Raw genomic sequence first — 21,864 nt, 5'->3', positions numbered from 1 at the left:
TTTCACCTGTTGATTGATTAGTCTGTTATATAACAATTAAAGACCAATAAATAGTAATATTTAGCAACTCCCTGTATTGAAAACTGGGTGGCATATGGTGACAAAATGAAGTACACCAAGAAACTGTATATAAGGATTTCTCCTGAGGAGTATATGGGAGCTCATGGGAATTTATAGAAGTGCATTGCTTAATGAGCAGAAGGGCCATAAAATATGTGGGGGAAAGGATATTTAATTTTTCCATAACAGCCATTTGCCACTCCAAATCTCCCTCTTATTCTGTTGTTGTAGCCAAAACCTGGCTCACCTAAAGCAACCAGATCACTTTGAAGATACAATATAATTTTATTTGCATGCATACAAGCAATAATACAGCATATACAGTACTGGACCCCCAGCAAAACTTGGATACTTTGCTGAGCAGCCATGAGCAAAAGCAGAACCAGGGCTTATATACCTTTGGCCCACCACATTGCAAAGGCAAAACAAAGAAAAAGGCAGACACAGTGAAAATTACAGCATGACGTTGGAATATTTCAGACAAACCTATCTGTGTCACCTTATTATTATTTCTTCCTTCCTACTAGGTCAGCACGCTAGCCATATTATCTCTGAGACATGGTCAGTGAACAGAAACAATTTGGTTTACTGGGCCACAGGTCCCTGACTGAGTCTTCCTCCTGTCGCCACTCAGGGTCAAGCCAACTTGCTGTGAATGTTTTCTTACAGGCGCACTTCAAGCAGTTCATATTTATGGGCAGGGGGAGTCTCATAGGTTTGGTAGTGAATGCAGTTTATGTGTACGGGGTGTGTGTACCTTTTACCACCACACTGTTTCTGAGTATCTGCATTGTAGAAAGTGGGAGTTGCTGAAAGCGAAGGGTATCAATTTAGTTTTCAGACAGGCTCCTCCTTTGTCACTGTCACTATGGTGTATATACTGGCTTCTATCTATTTTTCTCTACTATTGTCTAAACTTAGGGCACATTTTGACCCCTTATTGAGAGTGATCTCTCTTTCTCACTGCTCATTTTCATCTCGCCACTGGCAAAGAAGACATGAGAGTTGGCAGGAGTAAATTCTAGACTGCTTAAAAAGGAGAGGGTAGTCTAGGGTCCTAAAGGGCCTAAGTCAGAGGGCTTCCTCACTTATAGGAGCAAATATAAAGAAAGGCCGGGTTCACACCTTCTGATCAGCCTTATAAGATGGTTTAGTGTGTTATGTTAATTCAGCCATTATGATTTATTCAGAAAATAATGGCTTAGCCCAGTCACATACGGCACAGACTAGAGGTGGGCCTGGCTCACATTAGTTCGGCTCAGTGAATAGTTCCAACTATTGCAAAATGAACCAGAAATACTCAGCATTGTTTGACAGCTAACCTGACTTTGAAAGACATTTCCTCCCCTTCCCATGTAGATCCAAGCAATATGTAGGTGGGACAACAACAGCCTTCCAGCTGGAAACAAAAAGGGAGGCAGTAAGATTCTGGGGTCTCATTACATTAATTTCTTTGAACTGCAATGATTTTTAGAGGGATAACCATTGTTAAGTAAGCATGACTGTAAACCGCCCAGAGTCCCCTTTTCGGGAGAGATGGGCTGTGATTTGAAATATAAATAAATAAATTCTCAAAGTTGCACTGCTCATCTGTGTAGAGGGCCTAAGGTTGCCTTTCTTAAGTTCAGTCCTTCTACAAATGTACAATCAGGGCAGTCCTGCCTTTGGAAAACAGAGGATGAGTTCTGTTAAGCAAATATATGTCCTACATCAGTCACCTTTTACTAGAACTGAAAGTGTCACTAGGGCCATCACCCAAATCCTTATTCAATCCAGTATGTTAAATTGAAGCATCCCTGACAGATGGCTGTCCAGCCTCTGCTAGAAGACATCCAGAGAAGAGAAGCTAGTCACCTCCATCAGTAACAGATTCCTCTGTTGAATTACTCTTACCATTAGAACTAGAACAGACAAGAGAGTTGGGGTGCTGATAGAAGCTTGCAAAATATGGTGGCTTTTCAGCATATGGTACTTTTAGGAAAGAAAACTCTGTTTTGAAATCCATGCACTTTTAATGTCAGCATTAATATTTGTTGAATTCCTAACTGACAAAAAGACCTTCTCCAACTCCACTTTGTATCTTGGGTCATCTGCTTATAAGTTCTGTTCCGTAAACAATTTAATTTGAAAAAAGAAAACAGCCTATTGTCACTGTCATAGGGTAATTGTGTTGACCAGTGTTTCTCAACCTCAGCAACTTTAAGATGTGTGGACTTCAATTCCCAGAATTCCCCAGCTGGGGAGTTCTGGGAATTGAAGTCCACACTTCTTAAAGTTGCCAAGGTTGAGAAACACTGGTATTGACTATAAGCACTGCAATAGCTGATAATGGCAACTCCTCGTTATTCTCACCTAAAGTGGGTGGCAGCTGTGGTAGCCTTTCTCTTGGTTTGGTTCTGGTTCTTACACTTAAACCCGTTCACTACAACTCAATTATTTCTGATACTTACCTGTTCAAGTAATGAAATCTCTGTCCGATAAGAAACCACAAGGCCCAAAGAATACACTGAATATTAATAACCAACACAAGGTGCTTGTTTGCATGATTACTTCAGGACTGGAAGCTAGTACAGAATTGCAATCTTTAATTTTTAGCAGCTTTCTGTCAGCTTTCATGCATGCCATGGCTGAATTCTGTGTTTCTCATCTCATGTCCTCCCTGCCATAAACATCTGATTCCTATCATCCACATTTGCTCTTCTCTGGGGGCTCAGAAATCAGACTTGATGACTCTTCTATGAAAGGCTCAAAGGCCCAAGGAAAGACCAAGGACAAAGTCAAACCATCCAAAGAGGACAAGAAGAAAAAACAGCAGCAACAGCCAGATGCCCCTGAAAAGAAGAGCAAGCAGAAGATTGATGAGATGAAGGTGAGCTGTTCCCACTCCCAGTCCTAATTAGATGAAAAGCATCTTAGTCCAACTGTGATGTTCTAGTACTTGAGCTTTGTATTTCTAGTCCTTGAATTTTTTTTTCTGTTGAAGTCCATCTGAAATGAAGGGGAGCTCTGCAAGAATCCAAAGCGAAGCATCACACAGAATTCAGCTCATGTATTCTAGGAGAGGTCAAGTTTCCCAGATAAAATCAGGCATTTATGGCTGTCAATCAGAATAATTAACACTTAGCAGGCAAACCTCCCATTATTCTAGGTGTGCTGAAATGTAGCAGTGCATGCATAATGGACAGGTGCCTCTTTTTCAGGGACTTCATCAGCGGTCTTTTATAATCCCCTTGCTCTCTGAAGATCTATAAAGCGCATGCCCGGTGATGCTGGATTGTCACCAGAGGAAGCAGGGCCAAAATTTTTGCCCTGTGGTTTGTAGAATGGCATTAAGAATAAAGTGGGGTGATTTAAGATGCCCATAATATTCCACTTGGGCTGGCCAGACCTAATGTGCATTTTAAAGGATTGAAAGGTCTCCTCTCTTTGCATCTCCAGACTGGTTGAGAAAGATTCTCTTCTGAAATCCTGGAGACTTGCCACCAGTCAGGGCAGATAGCATTGAACTAAATAGCTCAGGAAAAGGCACTTCCCATAAGCTTCATTAATGCATCATTCAGTAATGCAGCATTGGGAAACTTAGAATCACTAATTGCTGCTTATCTACATTTCTGTCTACATTTCTGAATTCCAGATTACATGGCTATGTTCTTGAAATGAAAACAGTACATTACTTGGTGTTATTAGAATTTATTGCACACAAAAGTACCATCAAAAGCATTTACAAGCATAAAAATATTACCAAACAACACATTAATTCTTGTCCTAAAACTGCAAAATAAGGAAAAGCCTATTTTGCAATATTTATTTGAGGTACTTACTTTGACAAGCTAAGAGCCACCATATTGTTTTCTTGGAATGTCCCCTTGGAACAAGACATTGTAAAGGAGACAAAACTGCCATTAGGCAGAGAGAGAATTATCTCAGTAAATCTACCAGAAAACTCACAGCCCACAGCGAGAAATGCTGAAGAAGAGAAGCAATGTCCACTTAATCCCCCACCTATCTCAGTTCTGGGGAGATTTCAACCATGTACAAAATTGCTTTCAGTCCCTTTTGTTCATTCGTACCTTCACTCCCTTTCAGCCTTCCCTTCCAGATATACTGATAGCTCATGCTGGTTGTAGATGACAGCAATTATACTCAACACATCTGAAGGCTACCTCATGGAAGACAGCTGCTATACATTATCAGCCTCCTCGACTGCATTGATTAAATAAGCTGACCACTTTTTAAAAGCTTTTCAAACTCTTTGCTTCATGTTTCCTTTGATGTAATATTTTATTTATGAGCAAGTGTGCTTCTGCGTAATAAAATATACCTACACACACGCAGTACCACAGTGGAGTTTCTCCACTCTGTAGGTGATGTTCATTAGTGATGTGGATGGGAGAGAAGAAGATACAAATGAAATGAAATAAAAAGATGTGGCAACCATTATATTTTGCAAAGTCCTAAATGATGGTAAAAGCATTTGTGAACTTCAGAGGGATGGGAAAACTGGAAAAGAAATGGGGAAAAGAGATCTCTCATAAGTTTGTTGTTGTTGTTGTTTATTAGTTTAGTCACTTCCAACTCTTCGTGACTTCATGGACCAGCCCACGCCAGAGCTTCCTGTCGGTCGTCAACACCCCCAGCTCCCCCAGGGACGAGTCCGTCACCTCTAGAATATCATCTATCCACCTTGCCCTTGGTCAGCCCCTCTTCCTTTTGCCCTCCACTCTCCCTAGCATCAGCATCTTCTCCAGGGTGTCCTGTCTTCTCATTATGTGGCTAAAGTATTTCAGTTTTGCCTTGAATATCTTTCCCTCAAGTGAGCAGTCTGGCTTTATTTCCTGGAGGATGGACTGGTTGGATCTTCTTGCAGTCCAAGGCACTCTCAGAATTTTCCTCCAACACCACAGTTCCAAAGCATTGATCTTCCTTCTCTCAGCCTTCCTTATGGTCCAGCTCTCACAGCCATATGTTACTACAGGGAACACCATTGCTTTAACTATGCGGACCTTTGTTGTCAGTGTCTCTGCTCTTAACTATTTTATCGAGATTTGTCATTGCTCTTCTCCCAAGAATTAAGCGTCTTCTGATTTCCTGACTGCAGTCAGCATCTGCAGTAATCTTTGCACCTAGGAATACAAAGTCTTTCACTGCTTCTACATTTTCTCCCTCTATTTGCCAGTTATCAATCAAGCTGGTTGCCATAATCTTGGTTTTTTTGAGGTTTAGCTGCAAGCCAGCTTTTGCATTTTCTTCTTTCACCTTCATCATAAGGCTCCTCAGTTCCTCTTCACTTTCAGCCATCAAAATGGTATCATCTGCATATCTGAGGTTGTTAATGTTTCTTCCAGCGATTTTAATTCCAGCCTTGGATTCCTCAAGCCCAGCTTGTCGCATGATGTGTTCTGCATACAATTTGAATAGGTAGGGTGAGAGTATACAGCCCTGCCGTACTCCTTTCCCAATCTTAAACCAGTCTGTTGTTCCGTGGTCTGTTCTTACCATTGCTGCTTGGTCATTATACAGATTCCTCAGGAGGCAGACAAGATGACTTGGTATCCCCATACCACTAAGAACTGGCCACAATTTGTTATGGTCCACACAGTCAAAGGCTTTAGAATAGTCAATAAAACAGAAATAGATGTTTTTCTGAAACTCCCTGGCTTTTTCCATTATCCAGCAGATATTGGCAATTTGGTCCCTAGTTCCTCTGCCTTTTCTAAACCCAGCTTATACATCTGGCAATTCTCACTCCATGAACTGCTGAAGTCTACCTTGCAGGATCTTGAGCATTACCTCACTGGCATGTGCAATGAGTGCCACTGTTCAATAGTTTGAACATTCTTTAGTGTTTCCCTTTTTAGGTATGGGGATATAAGTTGATTTTTTCCAATCTGATGGCCATTCTAAGTTTGGATAGTTCTATTCTTGCATATTATTGTATGCTTGCAGGTGTTCTCCATATTAAAAAAGGATCAGGGACCAAGTTTTGGAGCTGGTTGGGGGCTTGTCTGTGCTTCATGCCTCCTGCACTGCAAAATATCTTGATTCTGACCAATAAGTGCTATTGTTCTTAAATAAGTTAAAAACAGGTAATCATGGTAATCAGAGGCCCAAATTATGTTATCTGCTCCATCCTACTTAGGTGTACCCCAAAGAGCTGGAGACAGAGTTTGATAACTTTGAGGACTGGCTGTATACTTTCAACCTCCTTCGTGGGAAGATTGGTGATGATGATGACAATTCTGCAGATGAGGATCGCATTGTGGGAAGATTCAAGGTGAGTGTGAAGTTCTGCTTGCTTACTTCCAACGTCAATATTCCTGGTACACTACTGGCATGCCAGAGAGGAGAGGAAAGGATCTGATTTCACTCCTCTTTCTAATGGAGCAGTAAAGCTGTTCAGTTAAATAGGCCGTGTTTTATAAGAAAGATGAAGGGATTAGTGAGATTAATGGAATGAGTGAAAAGATGGATAGATAAATCAGGAATTTTAATCCAGATTAGAGAAGAGTACAAGTCTTTGAAATTGTCAGTTATTTCTTTTCCAGTACACACACAGCTTTGTCAGTGCCTCCCTTCTTACATTTGCCTTGGGGGATAAAAAGGAGATTTCTCTTGTCTACAGTAGAGAAAAAAGGCCAATGAAGGAGTTGTTAGGAGGTGCTCTAATGATTCTCAGCAACCCCAGCAGTCAAACTTTTATCAGATGGCAAAAGCAAAATATGCAATATATGATCATTGTCATGAAGCCAGTTCAGCACTAAGGAATAATTCCTTCACTAATTTTGCTGAGTAGGTTAATATTTTGTCACCATTCCAACAGCTGAAAAAACAGTGTCTCTTTAAATACAGGTCTCTTCTGGAAACCATAAGCTTTTGTAACTTATTTTACTTATTTACTACATTTTATCATTTTTTTAGAAAAAAAAATCCAAAGTGGGGTGTGATTCCCTTAGAGCCACAAAAACTTTGATTGCACTATATTGTTTAAACTTTAAAGTGTCACTAGAGTGTTGCCTGGTGCTGTTGCCAGAAGATGGAAAAAGAGAGCTTAGTAGGTGCTTCCTTCTAGCTTTGCCAATGCCTAGATTGCCTTTTAATTGGGCTAAAATTATGTCTTCTCATCCACAGGGGTCCCTGTGTGTCTATAAAGTGCCTCTTCCTGATGACATCACCAAGGAGGCTGGGTATGACCCTACTTTTGGCATGTTCCAAGGAATTCCAAGCAACGATCCCATCAATGTGTTGGTCCGTGTCTACATTGTGAGGGTGAGAACAACTGAGATACAGTTCTCAAGGCCATTTCGTTCTCAGATCCATTCCAGCTCTGAGCACTGACCTTTTCCTCTGAAATTTTGGGCTTAGTTTTTTTTATCTAGAAAACCTCAGCCTTTGTTTGCTCTTTACTATTGAGTACTGACTCCCAACATTTTAGGAAAACTGTTTTCTTGCTATGCCTTCCCCTGAATAATTTGGAACAGATTTTGTAAGCCTGGGGGGTGGGGAGTTAGAAGAAGAAAAGAAAGAAAATGTGCCCCAGGAACCTCTGAAAGATTGCAGCTATACTCATCTGGGGATTTGTAATTGTGTGCTATGTTGCTGGAACCTATACACATGTTTGCTCTCTCAGTAGGATTCTTTTGCTGTCTGTTTATTGGGCCAGCTAGAGAGAGGAACAGTCTGATTGGTTGCAAAATTAGGAAGTCCCAATTCTAAGGTTTAACATGTCTGCCAGCTAAGAACTCTCCTTTCCCAGTGCTCACTTTCTCTAGGCCTCTTACCAACTTCTATACTTCCTGAGAAGCCTAAAGCACTCCACTGGACTGGCCAGCCAAAGAGGTGGAAGAACCCCTTGTGTCCCTGTCAGAATTGCTTTGTCAACTTGACAATGGTTGATTCAATTTCTAGATCATCCCCGAACCACACTTCTCTGGATGTGTGTTCAAATGGACATGTGTTATTAAAGCAGTAATAAGAAAATCAGGAGCAGCAATTATAATAAGTAATGAAAACAGCATAAAATCACAATAAAATAGCAGTAAAACTATGAAGCTTTAAATCACTAAAATGGACGTGCTTGAGAGACTAAAAAAGGTCTTTCATAACACTAAAAGAACTATAATGTACATGCTAGTTGAGCCTTTCGGGGGAAAGTTCCCTTAGAACAGGGGTCCCCAAACTTTTCAGCTCATCGACCCCTTTGTGAATTTTCATATTGTGCATTGACCCCCAACCATTTATTATATGAAAATAATTAGATGAACACTACTTTAACTAATAGTACTACAAATAATATAGTAATAACAATAACGGATGGTCCTATTGACCCTTGGGGGTTGATATTGACCACTTTGGGGTACCCTGCCTTAGAGGAAGTACCACCACTGAAAAGCCCTTTTCTCTTGATTGATGGTCGGCTTCCCTTCCAGGCTACTGATTTGCATCCTGCTGACATCAATGGCAAAGCCGACCCCTATGTTGTCATCAAACTGGGAAAGACAGATATCAAGGACAAGGAGAACTACATCTCTAAACAGCTGAACCCAGTCTTTGGAAAGTAAGAGAGCCCCCTGGTGAACCAGAATGGTTGTTTAAGTACTACAGCATTACATGGAAGCCAGTTCTGGCATTTAGATATTCTTTGTGTGCTTAAAAGACAAGTTACTAGATATAACCATGTAAAATAGAAGCACATATGCAATGGGATGGGTTTAATGAACTAACTTTAGTGCAGCCCTGAATTTGCCAAGTCTTTGTTTTTATTCATAATTTTCCATTTTCTTGCTCATTTTATCCATAAACTTACCTCAAGGACAAATTTTCTTTGAAATAACCAAAGGATGTCTTTTAGGTTTCTTCATAGCACCCTCCTTCACCTCATGGAAATGTTGATCCCATTTGTTATTCCTTCTGTCTCCTCCCATGCAGATCCTTTGATATTGAGGCTACATTCCCCATGGAATCCATGTTGACAGTGGCTATCTATGATTGGGACTTGGTGGGCTCGGATGATCTGATTGGTGAGACAAAGATAGATTTGGAGAACCGGTACTACAGCAAGCATAGAGCGACTTGTGGCATTTCTCAGACCTATGCTCTGTAAGAATTTTTAACCTTCTTAGATAGGTTTAAAATGTTAAAATAACGTTCTAATACTATTCCCAAAAGCCAGTCCTTTCTCCCCATATTATGGGTCCAACTTCTAATAAGAAAATACCATGAAAAAATCTCACCCCCAAACCTATCTCTTCAGCCTTTGGAAAGATACAAGTCACATCTCTGGCTTCCAAACTTGCCCATGTCTTAGGAGGTCTTCTAGATGGGACTGACATATGAGTTTTAGTATTCTTAAGAAACATGCATGCAACATTTCTAGGAATACAGGAAGTTCTTTTCACCAAGTCATACTCTTAGTCAGTCTTAGTTATTCTAACACTGACTGCTCATGGCAGAGGGGATAGAGTTTAATGCAAAATCTAATAGGATTTTGGCATAGATGCCCTAATAAAACACTTGTTTTGCATTTAGGATGCATTAAGCTCTATCTCCTCTATCATGAGCAGTCAGTTGAGGTAAGTAGTATTCAGATGCAAGTGAGAATAGTGTTTCAGATCCAGATACAGCCCACATGTTTAAGATGACTTCTTGGTCTCATTGGTGTATCAAGAAATGCATTCCAGGGTCATAAATCATTCTTCCACTTATCAATGCAATCTTATAAAACAATATCCTGATTTAAAAAGAGCATCTGTTAGGGGGCAGGTGGGATTATAAACTTGTGAGGGGCCTATAATTACAGACCTGAGGACAAGCTTACATTTCTCTCCACAGCCATGGATATAATATGTGGCGAGACCCCCAAAAGCCTACCCAAATCCTATCCAAGCTTTGTAAAGAAGGTAAAGTTGATGGTCCCCACTATGGCCCTGGAGGTAGGGTGAAGGTGACCAATCGAGTCTTCACTGGCCCCACAGAAGTAGAGGATGAAAATGGTAAGTATTGAAAATCAAGGCACTTTAAAGTTGTATGAGTTATTATGCATAAACCTGTATTATTTTGTAATCTGTTCTGAAATTCTATAATCATACTGTAAAAGTATTGATTTTAGTAATAGATATAGGATTCAGAATCCTAAGCATCAAAGGCTTATCTTCCAAAAATCAAAATCCTCATTCTCATGGCTGTAAAGATGTACTTGAAAGTGTCCATGATTATTAGAGAAATGTTAAAATTGAGAGTGAGACTGAGCAGTATTTTGAGTTGTGAAGCAAGGAGGTGTTTGGGGCAACTTTCAGTTCTCCACTTTACCTTGTTTCTCCTCCAATGATTAGTAAATAAAATTAAATTATTAAAAAACAAGCAAAATTATACCAATTTATTTAATTTTCAGAACATGCATGTGAAAACTTTCCCCTGATCTTAACACAGAATTTGGCTTAATTTGGTTTTACTTGAGCCTCATTATTCAGACACTTTTCTGCTGATATGACAGTCTATTGTGATATATTTTATTGTATATGGCTTTCATGGGGAGTTTTGGGTTTTGAACTTCTTGTCCTTTGCCCAGAATCTATTTGGATGGGGCAGGCTATAAATAAGTAATCAATCCCTTGGTTGCATTCTCCCCTTGCCTCCATATCTTTGCTGTGTTCTCTATGCTTGCAGGTCAGAAAAAGCAAACAGAGGAGCATCTAGCACTGACCGTGTTGCACCACTGGGAGGAAACTCCCCGTGTGGGCTGCAAACTAGTGCCTGAGCATGTGGAAACAAGGCCCTTGCTGAACCCAGACAAGCCAGGCATTGAGCAGGTACCCAGCAATGTTTTTGCCTGCACTTACACTGTTCTATTGGCCTTCCACATCAGTTGTATCTACATTCTTCTACAGCCTCTGTTTGCATCTTATATCCTTTCTTATGAACTCTAAATGCAGCGTTATAGTAAAGAAGACATTTCCAGCTATTACTCACTCCCTGACTGCCCTACAATCATTTTCTGCATAAACTTTTGACACTTCTTAATACCTGTGAGTCTGATCAGATCATAAGATGTTGTGATGCTCATTGTTTAAAAGGAGTTTCTAAAAAAGAGTTTTTAAAAGAGTTTATCGTTATAATCTTTTCTGAGTAGAAGTCCACACTGGAGGCGGAGGAAGCCTTTCTTTTTTCACTTGTAACTGTATTTATTGAGTCAATATTAGGAACTGACCCATTAAACCCATCTCCTTTCACAGGCTTAGGGGTTGGTCTCAGCACAGCACTTGCAGGCCGGAACCAGGGAAGAGGGGTGCAGTCCTTTCGGGGCTCAATGGGAGCAGTTCTTCATCAACTTGCTGTGCATGGCACAGCTAATGCAATAGTGAAGCTTTACACAAAGCTTGGATAGCACATAGGAGTTGAAGAAACTCATTTCAGAGCTATCTCAGACTGCAGCTGCTTCTACCAAATTTTGGATGACACATTTTTTAATAGCTGTCTCCTTGCAGATGCAACGGGCACAATTCTACAGGCTGGAAATGTCCTCAGCCCTTCTTGGCACAGCCATTATTCCTTTTTTTCTTTCATTTTGATGCTGAGAAAGTGAAAGAGCTTAGGATCCCTTTTAGGAAAGTTTTCCCAGTGCTAATCAGCTGGGCAGAGGGAGGGGAAGCCCACTGTCTAAATGTGGAAGCAGTATGACTCTCCCCAATGAGCTGCATTCCTGCCAGCCCATTAGTGAACTAATATCACAACAGTGGCAAGAAGTGGGAATTAGGAGTGTGGCCTTGGATACTGGTAGCAAACTAATTTGGAACAACATACAGTATGTGTCCATGAACACCAGTTGATTGGCTAGATCAGTATTTCTCAACCTCAGCAACTTTAAGATGTAGGGACTTCAACTCCCAGAATTCCCTGACTGGGGGAATTCTGGGAATTGAAGTCCACACATCTTAAAGTTGCTGAGGTTGAGAAACACTGGGCTAGATTCACAGGATGTGAGTGACTTGCTAATTGGAGCCTCTATGTTCTGAAGCAATGTACCTTGGAATGCTAGTTGCCGGGCAGAGAAAGCAACAAAGGAGGGATGTTTTCTCTGAATTCAGCATGTGTACTTCAGGGAAGTGTCCCACTGTCCATAACTCAAAATGAATCACCTGGCTAATCTCATGTTTATAAAATGTTGGGATGAGAAGTCTATCATAACCAGATAAACAGGGAAGCAGTGGGGACTGAAAATGGAATCCAGTGGAAAGAGGCTAAATTGGGGGGCACTCAGGAACCAATAACTGGGTCTTTCCAATATTGCAGGGACGGCTGGAGTTATGGGTGGACATGTTCCCGATGGACATGCCGGCACCAGGCCCTGCCATTGACATCTCGCCAAGGAAACCAAAGAAGTAATGCCTTGCCCTAGATTGGGTGGGTGGGGGGATTCTACCTGGAAGATCCTAAAGCTGGTGGGGTCAATGCATGCTGGAAAAACAAGAAATCTTCCAGGTGCAAAAGGATAAGTAATGTATGACTAGAAATGAGAAATAGGGGAGAGAGAAGATAAAGTTGTAATTAATGACCAGTGTTTTTGTATATAATTGGATGGATGGGGAGAAAAACATGTCTATAGCAATTATGTAGCATGATCCCAGAAGAAGATGCATTTGGTTTAAGGAATTACCACACATGCAATATGAACACCTGGCTATAACTCAAAGCATGCTTTGAGTTCAGACCTGAAGTGTTGCACAGTCCTAGGAGATGACTTTCTGATGGAACAAGACAGATTAATTGTGCATGCTTCACATGTGATTCCCAAGAAGTTCTTCAGAACTTGTGCAAGCTCAGCCTTTCCTTCTATGCATTAAAATAGCTTCAACATTTTTCAGGCTTCCTCATGAGCCTGAAGAAAAAGAAGTTATTGCTTTAATGAATCTTTCATTAAAGTTAAGGCAACTCTTAAAGCAGCAGCAACTTTTTTCAGCTTATGCGGAAACCTAAAAATGGTCAGACTCATTCATAAATTGCAGAGAGGGCGTTGTTTGCACAAAGTCCAAAGCATTCATTCTAAATATTTAGAATAAAGCGCTTACTCTAAATATTTTAGAGGCATCTACAACCCTAAATAATAGAGGATAGTGGAATTCATCTATCAAGAATTAGTAGGCATGATGGGCAAAAATCACCATTTTTGGAAGCTCCAGAGGGCAGTTGTCTTCAGGCTTTTCTTGATGGGTTATCCAGGAGCATTTGATTGCTACTATTGGAAACAAGATGCTACCTTAGAGAGATTTTGGATGGGAGTTCTTCATGACTTCTTGAGTTATTATACTCAAAAGTCCTATATATGTATATTGAGCATAATTATAACTACAAGTATGAGAAAGATAAGATGAACATCTAGCTCTGTATCTTTCTGATGGTCTCATTTTGGATTATTACATGAAAGTTCCCCCTGTGCAGATGAATAAGGAAGCAGCGTAAGAATTACTTTTTCTCCAGTTGCCATCCTGAAACTGTGGGGGGAAGTCACATTGTCTTGAGAACAACATCTCAAAAACAAAATATATTGGGCCAGGGCATGGGAATTTGACCTACCTTCTGAGAGGCTGGGTTGTAGACAAAACTAATAGGATTTCATTTGGTCCCTGCCCTATTCTGATTAACGCAACCTTATTTTATAACAAAACCGCCATCTATGTTGTCAAACATATATTGGCGTGTCCTTAGTCACCAAAAGCAAATTTGATAGGTATGTTGTTTCTCTGGGGAGAGGGGGTGAACATAGCCTTGAATCTGAGGAGTCCCAGTGGTAAGGAAATGCTTTTCAACCCGTCTTCAGTCCAAAACAACTGAAGAGGAAACTAAACAAGCCCAAGACGAATGACCTCTTTCAAGCAGCTTGAATCTTCCTGGGTGGGGGTGGGGTGTCTTAAAAGTATATGCACATCATTTTTATGGGCAACCTTACACCTGCAAGATCCACCTCTATCCTTCCTCTCCTCTGCTCACCCCTGTCTCCCTTCCTTCCTCCTTGCCAGATATGAACTTAGAGTAATAATCTGGAACACTGATGAGGTAGTCCTGGAGGACGATGATTACTTCACTGGCGAGAAATCCAGTGACATTTTTGTCCGGGGGTACGTACATACGGCCCCTCAAGGCCAACTGGGTATTCTGTGTGTGAGCTTTCTGTGATTTTGGTGCTGCTTGGCCCTCAGGTCTCTGCAGAGGTTGGCTGATTGTTTTGTAGGCAAAGCATCTGCTCTGTGCAGGCAGCAGTAATGGATACTTTGCTTTTCTGTTCTGCCTCTTTCTTTTGTTCTGTGCATTTTTGTTCTTGTGTGCCATTGTCTGCTATGTGTGATAGCTAGGTGTGAGCTTTTGGTAATTCCTGAGAACATCAGTGAGGTAATCCATGAAGTCAGACATGTTAGGGAGTTATTGATCAAGACTCATTATTCAGCCCCTCCAAGGGGCAGGACTGTTTGGGCAAGAGAATGCCCAGAGGAGTTTGCTTCTGATCCTTCGTAATTCCAGTGGTGGAGGCGCCACCATCTAGGTCTGCCTAGGGCACATCCATACTTTATGGAAAGATATTGGTAGAGCTGAAGAAAAATCTGCTTTGACAGCAATTTCCCTTGCTTAAAGCAAAATGAGGTCTGTGGTGAACTAGGAGCATTCTGGACCATCTAAAGGCATTTTTTGTTATTTTGACTTTTTTTTTGTTTCCCATCTATTAATAGCCCCTTTACAAAGTATACTTTCATATGTCCAACTACATTATGTGTACACTTAAAAATGTGAACAAGTGTTTGGAAAATCTGTGTGTCATAGAGTAACACCTGCTATAAAGATGAAACTGCCTGATATTCCCTAAGTAAGGAACCCTTGATTTATTATATTAGGTGCAAGCCAGCCTCTCTTGTGTGGCATAGGAGCTATGGAATAGCTTCCCTGCTCTGTCCAGAACACTGTTGAACACATGGTAAATTGAGTGGAGGGAAACCAAAGAATCTCATAATGGTAAACCAACCAGTGACAAACAAAAAAGAAAACCATTGAACATCATTTTGATATGCAGCCCCCTTCTTCTACTCAAACACTCATGGACCATAAGAGAGGCATTTTCATTCATATCTGTGTGCAAGTGTGCACACAGAGAAATGCACATGCAAATTCAGTAGTACTGAGGCCTGAGTCAGGAGGAAACCCTGGAAGCAGAATCTGATGCAAGCCAGGCCTTAAGCTAAGGAGTGGAATCAAAGAGATGCCAAAGACAGAAAGGTAGTACTATATATGAGGAGGGAAGGGGAAGCCTAGAAGAATGAGATCTGCCTGGTAAGCTAATGCCAGTGAGCCAAACAATTAGGTACCTCCACATGAAGAGGCAGTGATCAGAAACATCTAAAATGAGTACAACTAAGTGGGCACATGCAGAGTGTTTCTATTATAGCTAAGCAAAAACCACAATGGCTTAGTATAAACTGTTCTGCAGAACATCTAAGTAAGTCATTGATGGGCTGATCCTGGAAGGAGAATGCTGGTCCCTTTTTCCTGATCCTTCTTGTAGCAGATCATCACAAAAGGCACCAGAATAGGAAGCTTTTGACTCTCAGTCTTAGGTGGTTCCAAAAAGGACAAAGACAGCACGGAACACTAATGGGCTATCTACTTAATCCTGGCTAGAATTTTTCCTACTTAAAAAACATCCTTCTTGGTAATTTTGGATTTTCTCTTCGACATCCACATAGCCCAATGGTATGTGGTCTCCAGACATCAGAATAATAAAGAAGCCCAGTCAGCTGTTGTGCAGCAGAACGGTTTGAAGATTTCTGTCTATGGTATTAGTGATTGTGCAGAGATTTGATTGTTAGAGGGCAGGGGAATCATGTGACTTCCATTCAAGATATGTCCTAACATTTCACAGATGTTACTTTTGCACTGTCCCAGTTAGATGTACTTCTGCCAAACCACCCAGCCCAAGCTATGCATATGCCTAGGAGTGAGTTGGATGATAACCCATTAGGGGGCAAAGGAGCATGGATACATGTAAAGGGTGATTTTCTTCTTTCCGACTGAATGTGGAGTGCTCTTATCTTCTGCCTTTCTGCATGCTTTGTTAAATTGAAGGGGTAGGGTGGGTGCTCTCCTTTTTGTGAACCAAAATTCTCATTCAAGAGGCAGAGGCCTGGCTGGGCAAGGAGATTGTGTGGATGGGAGTGTTGAACTGGGATGGCTTGCTTCTCTGTTGCATGCTTTGGAGGGGCAGGGGAAGCAGTTTAGACAATCATTTGGGGACATCTGCAGGTAAAGCCTCTTATTTGAGTGAAATAATCTAGCCCCAGTGGAGCGATCAACCTCACAGAGAACATGGTCTATTTCCAGCTATTATCAAGCAGAATCATTAAAATATTCAGCATGAAATTCCTGGGGAAATCTATGAAATAATTTTGGTATCATGGCAGAATTTCCTGAGATTTGATTGTCTTTTCTGAAAACCATCATAAATTCAACACTGGTAGTAAAGGCAACATTTCAGGGCTTATATTAATATTAATAGTACTATTAATATATTTTATTTATATATAATATAAAACATTAATAAAAATGACTATTTTTAGCTTCTAAGAATTTATTTGGAGGTTCAGGGTTTTTTGGTATGGGAAGGCAAGGTTGTTTCATAATTAAAATATGGACATTTCTCGTGAACATGCATCCCCAAATGAATGTTGTTCCTCCAATTCCAATGGGTAATATGTTCTTGAAATATGCCATTTCAGGCAGTGCAGGAGAAAGAGAAACATATACAGAAAATAATTCTTTTCTATCTCTACTCTGCTTACTAGAACAATTCCAAATTCTTTAGAATAGGCATGAATTCTACTTACCATACAAATAAATAATTTTAGTATCAAGCAATGCAGTCATTTTGTGAAATAACTAGTTTGCTGCCTTCATTCAGAGTAATCCAAATTAGCTCTCTGGGTCACTTTGACCTCTAAACTTCATGGCTGCTGCATTTTGAGAGCTTTGCCGCTACTTTTTGTCACTTACAACATGGAAGTCATATTCATGGAGAAGAGTTTTTAGTCCAGTGTTCCTCAGCTTGTTTCACCCCTGTGAGATAGGCCAAATCATAAAACACACACTTCCAGGATTATAGGAATGCTACTTTTTTGTTGTACAGCATAATAACAGAATCTTAAAAATCTGCCAGAGTTGCTCTCTGACACCTTATACCACAAAATCAAGGCAAGATTATTTTTAATTTCTTTCCAACACTATCCACTTAACCATGACTGAGTTAGCCTTTTTCCTCCCTTCGTGGCACATCCATTCTTTCATCAAGGTTATCTCCATATTCCTTTGGTTCCTTTTAAAGGTCTTGCTTTGCAGCAATCATTACCCACTATCCTACTGGCTATGAATGATGGGAGATATAGTCCAACCCATATGGAAGGTACTAGATTGGAGGTAGATTTGCTCCACATCCTCATGGTCTCCTCTGTATCCCTGCAAGCAAAGCTCCCCAGCTTCCAAAACTACATTTTGTCATCCCTCTCCACCACTGATTGAGTTGGCCCAGAATGAGCTCAGTCATTCAATGATACGGCTAGTTTCTTCCTATCTCATCCTTTCTTCTGATCATCTTCCTTGTTTTTGTTCATGCAGGTGGCTGAAGGGCCAGCAAGAAGATAAACAGGATACTGATGTCCACTACCACTCACTGACAGGAGAGGGCAATTTCAACTGGCGCTATATCTTTCCTTTTGACTACCTTGCAGCTGAAGAAAAGATTGTCATCTCTAAGAAAGAGTCTATGTTCTCCTGGGATGAAACTGAGTACAAGATTCCAGCCCGACTCACATTACAAGTGTGGGATGCTGATCACTTTTCTGCTGATGATTTCCTTGGTATGTAGCAAGACCTTAATTGCTGATCAGAATTAACTTCTGGAAGGCAGATGTTCCCTGGACAAGAAATATAGCTGAAACTGAAGATGGGCTGGGATAGGGGATCATGAATAATCCTCTCAGGAATCATGAAAGCAGAGTTTAAGGCTGCAGCAATTAAGATGCAGATGACATACATTAATCTGAGACTCGTAAGCTAATTTTAGGATTTTGGAATGTTCATGGAAAAATAGAAAATTATAAATCCCATATTCTTTTTCCGCTTAAATTAAAAACTGAGCCAAAGCAGCATAGAAGACTGCAGTGTTCTGATTTATCTTTAGCATTTCTTATCTCACAGCTAAAGGAATCTTCAATATTCTTCCTTTCTCTTCACACTTCCATAGGAGGCATTGAGCTTGACCTGAACCACTTCCCACGTGGTGCTAAGACAGCCAAGCAGTGCAGTATGGAGTTGGGAACTGGTGAAATAGAGGTGCCCATGATCTCTATCTTCAAACAGAAGAGGGTGAAGGGCTGGTGGCCCTTCTTGGCTCGAGATGAGAACGATGAAATGGAGCTGACGGTAATTTTGGTGGAGGCCTGCCATTTTTATTTAAAGGAGAGATAGATCCCAGAAAACCTGGAGCCAAAACAGTTGGAAAGAGATCATTTTGGAATGCAGGAGTAAGGCCAAAAAGACATTAGCATCCTGAAAGAGGTCCAGGAAAAGATGGTAGGAAATTATGGGATAAATGATAGCTCACAAATAAGGACAACTCAAACAGGATGGATGCAAGAATGGACATTTCTTGGATTGCATGGTTTTGTTAGAAATTATGTGAGTGGACAGAATATATTGCTTTTATACTATATTCTGAGAGCCAGTTTGGTCTAGTGGTTAAGGTTCTGGGCTAGAAACTAGGAGTCTGTGAGTTCTAGTCCGGCCTTAGGCATGAAAGCCAGCTAGGTGACCTTGGACCAGTCGCATTCTCTCAGCCCAACTCGGTGCAATGTAGACTAGCCTCCTCATGGTGAACCCAGGCAACGTGACTTGTCATGGCTAAATAGTTTACACATCTGGCTGCTGGACCTCACAAGGATTTCCCAGCAAGAAAAAGGAGCATGAACACCAAACTGCTATGCCATACGATTAATATATATAAATATAAATATAAATAATATGCTCAATGCTTCCTTCCAATTCTTCATGTTGACACATAGGGGTTAGGGATGAATATAGTAGAGAGTAAGGAAGATGACCTCAATGGAAACATGCAAGCTCTGTTATCAAAGCGACAAAGGGTAAAACATATCCACAATAGACACCTTCCTAATTCACAGAAATATAAGAAAGAGGAGGAGGTGCATAATAAGACTTGTAAGGTTGATGTCAGCCCCGCTAATTAGACCAGACCAAGACATCATCTCCAAGGAAGGATAAAACTAGTTTTATTAATATTGGCTATGGTAACAGAATCTTACAAGTCTCATTGTCCTGTACCTTCTCCCCCTTCTTATATTTCTGTGAATTAGGTAGGTGCCTGAGCCACTTATGAATGCTATCTGTTGGTTGTGGTCTTAAGGTATGTTTTACCTTTTGTTGCTTTGGTAACAGAACTCAATATTTCCATCAAGGTCACCTTCTTTACTCTCTACAAATGTCTGCAATGTTTTCAGCAACATGTTATCTTACTTACCATACAAGCAAAGTCACCTGCATCTTTAGCTTATCTAAAAACGTAGCCTTGTTGCTTCATTCTGAAGGTAACCCTGTCATCTTTTAATCCCCCTACAGGGTAAAGTGGAGGCTGAACTTCATCTACTGACAGCTGAGGAAGCTGAGAAATGTCCAGCTGGCCTGGCTCGTAATGAGCCAGACCCATTGGAGAAACCCAAGTGAGTGCATGGGAAAGGATGATGGGAGCAGTGATATCCGAGCAGACTGACACCCAGTGGGGATACTGGATTGGGAGGACCAAGGGAGAGATTACACACACACACACACACACACACACACACACACGGTACTATGGCGCCAAGCAAAATTAGACTGCCTCTACTGTCATCACCCTCCTCCCCATGACTCCATTCAGTTTTCCTGACTTTCTCTTATATTTTTTTGGCCTCTCTCTTCTCCTTGCCCCACCCTGCCCTAGCCGCCCAGATACCAGCTTCATCTGGTTCCTGAACCCTACTTTATCTGGCACGTATCATTGGCTTCTGCTGAAAATCCTTCTCCTCATTCTCTTGCTCCTTATGGTTGGCCTCTTCCTTTACTCTATGCCTGGTTATCTGGTCAAGAAGCTTCTCAGGGCCTGAGTAGGCTTCCTTCTTTGCCCAGGGTATTTCTGTTTTTCCATCTACTCATACTTATACTATCACTTTATGCCACAATAAGTCCATTGTAAATGTAAGCAGACTGAAGTGAGAAGGATGATAGATACCTTGCAAACTATTAAAGGTCTGTGATTGATAATACTGCCATTCTCCAACTTAGAATTCTTGTTCCTCAATCCAAATGTGTGAGGATTTGCTAATGTTATTGATTGAGTGGTTTTGACATGTTTAGAGATAGTTTTCCTGATGATTGTATCAGATGGTTGCAGAATGGAATCTTAGGTTTGAAAGCAAGCCATGGAATTGAATTCTGACCCTAAACATCCAAGAAAATAAAATTCTTGGTGAGGAGAACAGGAAATCCAGAAAACCCCTAGCTCACAAGAATCCCACAAAAGTCTGAGGAATAGCCCAACATACTCTTCCAAATGGCTGAGCCCTGTGTTATGAAAATTGCATCCCAACATCCTGTCAACAGAATTATGGATCACAAGCTGCTTTATTAATGCTTCTGAAGCAAGTCTGCACAACATATGACCTTTTTGCTGGCTTGGCATTAAGGAATAGTGGGCCTGGATAGCTTTCTACTCTTGCAGCGTACCTGAAGTGAGGCAAAAGGATTTGTCAAATATCTGGTGGGTGATGAACAAGGCTAGCAGTTGTATTTGATTTGGCCTCTCATCAAGAGTCTTTTTGTGCCATCAGGCCAACAACAGGGTAAATGAGAAGGTGCCAAACCTTGTTTATTTGGGCAACTCTGACATATTTAAAGAAGCAATTTGCTATTGAACAGTGGGTTCCATAAGTCTTGGGATGGTAAGTTGCAGACAAGGGTTGAAGGAATCATCTCAAAGAACAGTTATCCCCATTAAGCTTAGACATTTTGTTTTTCCTTTTCACAGTCGTCCAGACACATCCTTCATCTGGTTCCTGAACCCACTCAAGTCTATCAGATACCTCATTTGCACCCGTTACAAATGGCTCATTATCAAGATTGTCCTGGCCCTTCTACTTCTCATCATGGTGGCCCTCTTCCTCTACTCCATGCCTGGTTATATGGTCAAGAAGCTTCTGGGGGCATGAGACAGCTGCTGCATTCTCCCATTTCTGACCTGATTGTCAGATGCAACCTTTCTTTTCTGCTTGGTGGTTTCCTTGTGTTTTCTTTGGATTTTTGGAAGCAGGAGGAGTCAAATCAAAATTTGCTTTATTTTTGCTTTATTACTTGAAAAGGGGAGAAAGGAGTATCCCTCCCTCCCAAGGTTCAATGTAAGTTCCCTTTTCAGTGGCAATTTGTTGTTGCCTCAAGTTTAGTGTCCTCCACAAATGAATCAATCTTAAGTGGAATTACCTTGACAACCATGTTTCCATTTTGTGTGGATTGTATTTATCCCATCTCTCCCTTCTTTCTCTTTGTTATTGTTTTCTTCCTTTGCTAATGTCACACAGTGTGTCTCCCCAAGAAGCTGAGAGCTCAAAGGGTTCCTGTTCATATTAGATTTGGAGTGATCAGCTACTTAAGGAATCTTGGCATGCCTTCTTGGTGTTTGATGCTGCCGTTTCCCTTTACTGAGAAAAGAGATTGCCCCCTGCTCCCCTG

General features: G+C 40.9%; 1 protein-coding gene and 1 pseudogene across 1 annotated transcript in view; one reads left to right on the top strand and one right to left on the bottom strand.

The window, feature by feature from the left end:
- OTOF (otoferlin) overlaps positions 1 to 21,347 on the top strand; it is a 139,833-nt gene extending 118,486 nt beyond the window's left edge. The window contains exons 35-47 of the mRNA XM_063307776.1: positions 2,805 to 2,929; positions 6,200 to 6,334; positions 7,189 to 7,326; positions 8,487 to 8,614; positions 8,986 to 9,156; positions 9,889 to 10,049; positions 10,723 to 10,865; positions 12,346 to 12,434; positions 14,070 to 14,168; positions 17,704 to 17,945; positions 18,332 to 18,510; positions 19,723 to 19,823; positions 21,167 to 21,347. Coding sequence (XP_063163846.1) covers positions 2,805 to 2,929; positions 6,200 to 6,334; positions 7,189 to 7,326; positions 8,487 to 8,614; positions 8,986 to 9,156; positions 9,889 to 10,049; positions 10,723 to 10,865; positions 12,346 to 12,434; positions 14,070 to 14,168; positions 17,704 to 17,945; positions 18,332 to 18,510; positions 19,723 to 19,823; positions 21,167 to 21,347 — 1,892 coding nt within the window. The remainder of the gene's footprint in view (positions 1 to 2,804; positions 2,930 to 6,199; positions 6,335 to 7,188; positions 7,327 to 8,486; positions 8,615 to 8,985; positions 9,157 to 9,888; positions 10,050 to 10,722; positions 10,866 to 12,345; positions 12,435 to 14,069; positions 14,169 to 17,703; positions 17,946 to 18,331; positions 18,511 to 19,722; positions 19,824 to 21,166) is intronic.
- Positions 11,123 to 11,869, bottom strand: LOC134488565 (small ribosomal subunit protein eS26-like; annotated as a pseudogene).
- Positions 21,348 to 21,864: the final 517 nt, after the last annotated feature.

This window comes from Candoia aspera, chromosome 1 (genome assembly GCF_035149785.1).
Source record: "Candoia aspera isolate rCanAsp1 chromosome 1, rCanAsp1.hap2, whole genome shotgun sequence".
NCBI lineage: Eukaryota > Metazoa > Chordata > Lepidosauria > Squamata > Boidae > Candoia > Candoia aspera.
The sequence above is the reverse complement of the archived record's forward strand: the minus strand, read 5'-3'. Positions and strand labels throughout refer to the sequence as shown.